The following is a 6,473-nucleotide window of genomic DNA, read 5'->3' as shown; positions in this document are numbered from 1 at the left end:
GTTAGAGGGGGGGTTTCTGGGGTTGGTGGGACATGTTGGGGTTGGGGTGTGGGTTTTGGGGTGTCCTTGGGCTGCCAGAGGGTTTCTGGGGGTGGTGGGACATGAGGTTTGGGGTGGTCTTGGGCTACCAGAAGGTTTCTGGGGGTTGGGATGTGGGTTTTGGGGTGTCCTCGGGCTCTCCTGACGGCCGTGCGCAAGTTCACCAAGCGAGACGTCTTCCTGGAGAGGGTCAGGCCCACCCCCTGGGGCTGGGGGGCTCTGGGGTTGGGTGGTGGGACCTGGGGAGCTTCTTGGGAAGGGTCTTGGGAAGGGTCTTCAGGTGGTTGGTCAGCTGGGTGGAGGGGGTGGTTGGTTTATGGGAGGGTTTATGGGGAGGGGATGGAGGTGGGTTGGGGTTAGAGGAGGGTTTCTGGGGTTGGTGGGACATGTTGGGGTTGGGGTGTGGGTTTTGGGGTGTCCTTGGGCTGCCAGAGGGTTTCTGGGGGTGGTGGGACATGAGGTTTGGGGTGGCCTTGGGCTACCAGCAGGTTTTGGGGAGGTTTTTTTGGTTCTGGTGGGACAATTTCAGGTCCTTTTGGGGTCTCCTTGCCCAGTAGAGAAGTTCTTGGGGTGTTTTGGGAGCTTTTTTTGGTTCTGGTGGGAGAATTTCAGGTCCTTATGGGGTCTCCTTGACCAGTAGAAGGAGTTTTTGGGGTATTTTGGGGCTTTTTTTGGTTCTGGTGGGAGAATTTCAGGTCCTTTTGGGGTCTCCTTGCCCAGTAGAAGGGGTTTTTGGGGTATTTTGGGACATCTTTGGGGTTGTGGTGGGAAGATCTGAGGTGGCCATCAGGAGAACTTAGAGGAGGTGGGTTTTTCTGGGGGGAGGGTCTTGGTGCCGTGGCCGTTTTGGGGTGCTGACAGGGTGTCCCCTCACCCACAGGGGGAGGTGATGAACCTGCTGATGTTCCTCTCGACGTGGGATGGGAAGGTCCCTCAACCTGCCATCTTGAAGCCCCGTCCCCTCTGGACAGGGAAGCAGATCTTCTCCCTCATCATCCCTGGACACATCAACTGCATCCGCACCCACAGCACCCACCCCGACGACGAGGACAGTGGGCCCTACAAGCACATCTCCCCGGGGGACACCAAGGTGGGGGGGCTTCAGGGTGGCCTTGGGGTGGTCCTAGGGGTGAGGTGGGTGGAGGGGAAGAGGTTGGGGAGGTGGTTTGGAGACCCTGGGGTGGGGGATGGGTGGTTTGAGGAAGCTTGGGGGGGTTTGAGGGGGGTCTAGGGTGGCCTGGTGGGACATGAAGGTGGTGTGGGATGGGGTTGGTGGGACTTGAGGATGGTCTGGATGGGGTTGGTGGGACTTGGGGATGGTCTGGATGGGGTTGGTGGGACTTGGGGATGGTCTGGATGGGGTTGGTGGGACTTGGGGATGGTCTGGATGGGGTTGGTGGGACATGAGGGTGGTTTGGATGGGGTTGGTGGGACTTGGGGATGGTCTGGATGGGGTTGGTGGGACATGAGGATGGTCTGGGGGGGGTTGGTGGGACTTGGGGATGGTCTGGAGGGGGTTGGTGGGACATGGGGATGGGCTGTGGGACATGAGGGTGGTTTGGATGGGGTTGGTGGGACTTGGGGATGGTCTGGATGGGGTTGGTGGGACATGAGGGTGGTTTGGATGGGGTTGGTGGGACTTGGGGATGGTCTGGATGGGGTTGGTGGGACATGAGGATGGTCTGAGGGGGCTTGGTGGGACATGAGGATGGTCTGAGGGGGCTTGGTGGGACTTGGGGATGGTCTGGGGGGGCTTGGTGGGTCTTGGGGATGGTCTGGGGGGGGTTGGTGGGACTTGGGGATGGTCTAGGGTGGCTTGGTGGGACTTGGGGATACCTGGAGAAGGTCCCAGATGGGAGGGAACCTCAGGATGGCCAAAAGGGGGTGCAGAAGACCTTTTGGGGGTGGCTGGAGCACCGTGGGTGGTGAGGAGCTCTTCCTGGAGGTCCCACCAACCTCCTCTTTGCCAGGTGATCGTGGAGAACGGGGAGCTGATCATGGGCATCCTGTGCAAGAAGTCCCTGGGGACCTCAGCAGGTTCCTTGGTCCACATCTCCTACCTGGAGATGGGCCACGACACCACCCGCCTCTTCTACAGCAACATCCAGACTGTCATCAACAACTGGCTCCTCATCGAGGGTCAGCAGGGCCTGGGGGGACATGGACACCCCCAGAACGGGGCTGGGGGCATCTGGGGACCTTCTCAGACCCTGTCTTGGGGGGACAGGGGGGACCCCAGTGTCCCATGTTCCTCTTGGACCTTCTTGTTGGGGACCCAGGTGTCTTCTGGGGACCTTCTCAGACCCTGTCTTGGGGGGACAGGGGGAACCCCACTGTCCCATGTTCCTCTTGGACCAGGACCCAGGTGACTTCTGGGGACCTTGTGAGACCCCATCTTGGTGGGACAGGGGGGACTTGGGTGTCCATGGGGGCTCCTGGATTCCCACCATCCTGAAGAAGAAGGTCCAAATGTCTTCAGGGGGTCTTGGACCCTCTTTTTGGGGACCCAGGTGTCCTCTGGGGACCTTCTGAGACCCCATCTTGGTGGGACAGGGGGAACTTGGGTGTCCTTGTTTCTCTTGGACCTTGTTCTTCAGGATGGTGGGAGCCCAGGTGTCCTCAGGGGGTCTTGGACCCTCTTGTTGGGGACCCAGGTGTCCTCTGGGGACCTTCTCAGGCCCTGTCTTGGTGGCACAGGGGGGACTTGGGTGTCTGGGGGGGCTCCTGGACTCCCACCATCCTGAAGAACAAGGTCCAAATGTCTTCAAGGGGTCTTGGACCCTCTTTTTGGGGACCCAGGTGTCCTCTGGGGACCTTCTCAGGCCCTGTCTTGGTGGCACAGGGGGGACTTGGGTGTCTGGGGGGGCTCCTGGACTCCCACCATCCTGAAGAACAAGGTCCAAATGTCTTCAGGGGGTCTTGGACCCCCTTTTTGGAGCCCCAAAAAAGTCCACAAGTTGCCCTTGAAACCCCCTTTTCTGGTCACCTGAACCCCCAGGTGTCCCCTGGGGTCAGGAGACCAAGGCAAGAGAGGTGGTTTTGGGGTGGGGTGGGGACAGAACGTGGGGTGAAGACCCTCCTGAGATGGGGGACCCCCCACCTGACCCCCCTGATTTCTCTTCTCCAGGTCACACCATCGGCATCGGGGACTCCATCGCCGATGCCAAGACCTACCAGGACATCCAGAACACCATCAAGAAGGCCAAGCAGGATGTCATTGAGGTGGGTGGGGGGTCCTGGGGGGCTGGGGTTTCTGGGGGGTGTTTTGGAGGTTCCTGGAGGTTTTTTGGAGGTTCCTGGGGGTGTTTTGGGGCTTCCTGGAGGATTTTTGGAGGTTCCTGGAGGTTTTTTGGGGTTTCTGGGGGGTGTTTTGGAGGTTCCTGGAGGTTTTTTGGAGGTTCCTTGGGGCTTCCCTGAGGTTTTTTGGGGCTTCCTGTAGGTTCTTTGGGAGTTCCTGGAGGATTTTTGGAGGTTCCTGGAGGTTTTTTGGGGTTTCTGGGGGGTGTTTTGGAGGTTCCTGGAGGTGTTTTGGGGGTTCCTGGAGGTGTTTTGGGGATTCCTGGAGGTTTTTTGGAGGTTCCTGGAGGTTTTTTGGAGGTTCCTGGAGGTTTTTTGGAGGTTCCTGGAGGTTTTTTGGAGGTTCCTGGAGGTTTTTTGGAGGTTCCTGGAGGTTTTTTGGAGGTTCCTGGAGGTTTTTTGGAGGTTCCTGGAGGTTTTTTGGAGGTTCCTTGGGGCTTCCCTGAGGTTTTTTGGGGCTTCCTGTAGGTTCTTTGGGAGTTCCTGGAGGATTTTTGGAGGTTCCTGGAGGTTTTTTGGGGTTTCTGGGGGGTGTTTTGGAGGTTCCTGGAGGTTTTTTGGAGGTTCCTGGAAGTTTTTGGGGGCTTCCTGGAGGTTTTTTTGGGGTTCTCCTGGGGTTCTGAGGTCCTCCTGGGGTTCTGAGGTGCCCCAGTGTGACCAGTCTGGGTCCTGGTGGGGTTGCAGGTGATTGAGAAGGCCCACAACAACGAGCTGGAGCCCACCCCAGGGAACACCTTGCGCCAGACCTTCGAGAACCAGGTCAACCGGATCCTCAACGACGCTCGAGACAAGACGGGATCTTCTGCCCAGAAGTCCCTCTCTGAGTACAACAACTTCAAGTCCATGGTGGTGTCTGGGGCTAAGGGCTCCAAGATCAACATCTCCCAGGTATTGGGGGGGGTCCACCAGGTCTTGGGGGGCTCCACCAGGTCCTGGGGGGCTCCTGTGGGGTGCCAGGAGGATCTCCAGGGGCTTTGGGAGGGTCTTCCTGGACGTCTCTGGTGGTCTTGGGCTCCAAGAGCTCCAAGATCAACATCTCCCCGGTCCTGGGGGCCTCCACCAGGTCTTGGGGGCCTCCACCAGGTCTTGGGGGGCTCCACCAGGTCCTGGGGGGCTCCTGTGGGGTGCCAGGAGGATCTCCAGGGGCTTTGGGAGGGTCTTCTTGGACTTCTCTGGTGGTCTTGGGCTCCAAGAGCTCCAACATCCATGTCTCCCCGGTCCTGGGGGGCTCCATCAGGTCTTGGGGGGGCTCCATCAGGTCTTGGGGGGGCTCCATCAGGTCTTGGGGGGGCTCCATCAGGTCTTGGGGGGGCTCCATCAGGTCTTGGGGGGGCTCCATCAGGTCTTGGGGGGGCTCCATCAGGTCTTGGGGGGGCTCCATCAGGTCTTGGGGGGCTCCTGTGGGATGTCAGGAGGATCTCAAGGGGCTTTGAGAAGGTTCCTGGTGGGTTCTGTAGACCTCTCTGGGGGTCTTCTTGAGGATCTTTGGGTGTGTTGGGTTCCAGGAGCTCCAAGATCAACATCTCCCCGGTCTTGGGGGGCTCCATCAGGTCTTGGGGGGCTCCATCAGGTCTTGGAGGGCTCCTGTGGGGTGCCAGGAGGATCTCAAGGGGCTTTGGGAGAGTCTTCTTGGACTTCTGTGATGGTGTTGGGCTCCAAGAGCTCCAAGATCAACATCTCCCAGGCCTTGGTGGGGGTCCCTGTTGGGTTTAAGAGGATCCCATGGGTCGTTGTGGTGATGTTGGTCACCATGATGGAACATTTCTGAGATCCATTGAGGTTCTTGAGATGTTCCCTGAGGAATCTGATGGTGGTTATGAGGTCTGGGTGGGTTTTCCTGCCCAATCCCACCCATGATGAGCCCCCACTTCCTCCCAGCTCATCTTGGTGATGTTGGTCACCATGATGGAACATCTCTGAGATCCACTGAGGTTCTCCCCATGTTCTTGAGATGTTCCCTGGGGAATCTGATGGTGGTTATGAGGTCTGGGGGGTCCTCCTGCCCAATCCCACCCATGATGAGCCCCCAGCTCATCTTGGTGATGTTGGTCACCATGATGGAACATTTCTGAGATCCATTGAGGTTCTTGAGATGTTCCCTGAGGAATCTGATGGTGGTTATGAGGTCTGGGTGGGTTTTCCTGCCCAATCCCACCCATGATGAGCCCCCACTTCCTCCCAGCTCATCTTGGTGATGTTGGTCACCATGATGGAACATTTCTGAGATCCATTGAGGTCCTTGAGATGTTCCCTGAGGAATCTGATGGTGGTTATGAGGTCTGGGTGGCTCCTCTTGCTCAATCCCACCCATGATGAGCCCCCAGTTCCTCCCAGCTCATCTTGGTGATGTTGGTCACCATGATGGAACATCTCTGAGATCCATTGAGCTTCTCCCCAGGTCCTTGAGATGTTCCCTGAGGAATCTGATGGTCGTTATGAGGTCTGGGGGGTCCTCCTGCCCAATCCCACCCATGATGAGCCCCCACTTCCTCCCAGCTCATCTTGGTGATGTTGGGTCACCATGATGGAACATCCCCGAGATCCACTGAGGTTCTCCCCAGGTCCTTGAGATGTTCCCTGAGGAATCTGATGGTCATTATGAGGTCTAGGGGGTCTTCCTGCCCAATCCCACCCACCATGTCCCCCCAGCTCATCTTGGTGATGTTGGGTCACCATGATGGAACATCCATTGAGCTTCTCCCCAGGTTCTTGAGATGTTCCCTGAGGAATCTGATGGTCATTATGAGGTCTGGGGGGTCTTCCTGCCCCATCCCACCCACCGTGTCCCCCCAGGTCATCGCCGTGGTGGGCCAGCAGAACGTGGAGGGCAAGAGGATCCCCTTTGGCTTCAAGCACAGGACCCTCCCCCACTTCATCAAGGACGACTACGGCCCCGAGAGCCGCGGCTTCGTGGAGAACTCGTACCTGGCCGGGCTCACCCCCACCGAGTTCTTCTTCCACGCCATGGGGGGCAGGGAGGGGCTCATCGACACGGCCGTGAAGACAGCAGAGACTGGTCAGTCCCTGGGCCCCCTCAAAACCCTCCTAAACCTCCTGAGATACCTCCTGGATCCTTCCAGAACCCCCACACCCTCCTGAGATGCCTCCTGGATCCTTCCAGAACCCCCAAACCCTCC

The 6,473-nt window shown here is 58.4% G+C and overlaps 1 protein-coding gene across 1 annotated transcript in view; it reads left to right on the top strand.

Moving 5' to 3' along the window:
* POLR2A (polymerase (RNA) II (DNA directed) polypeptide A, 220kDa) overlaps positions 1–6,473 on the top strand; it is a 10,550-nt gene that overhangs the window by 1,590 nt on the left and 2,487 nt on the right. Inside the window, exons 2-7 of the mRNA XM_010008188.1 lie at positions 132–228; positions 920–1,129; positions 2,010–2,178; positions 3,167–3,261; positions 4,021–4,224; positions 6,130–6,352. Of these exons, the coding sequence (XP_010006490.1) occupies positions 132–228; positions 920–1,129; positions 2,010–2,178; positions 3,167–3,261; positions 4,021–4,224; positions 6,130–6,352 (998 nt within the window). The remainder of the gene's footprint in view (positions 1–131; positions 229–919; positions 1,130–2,009; positions 2,179–3,166; positions 3,262–4,020; positions 4,225–6,129; positions 6,353–6,473) is intronic.

Source organism: Chaetura pelagica, unplaced genomic scaffold (assembly GCF_000747805.2).
Source record: "Chaetura pelagica isolate M959 unplaced genomic scaffold, ChaPel_1.0 scaffold1272, whole genome shotgun sequence".
Taxonomy (NCBI): domain Eukaryota; kingdom Metazoa; phylum Chordata; class Aves; order Apodiformes; family Apodidae; genus Chaetura; species Chaetura pelagica.
This window is presented reverse-complemented; position numbering and strand designations above follow the sequence as displayed.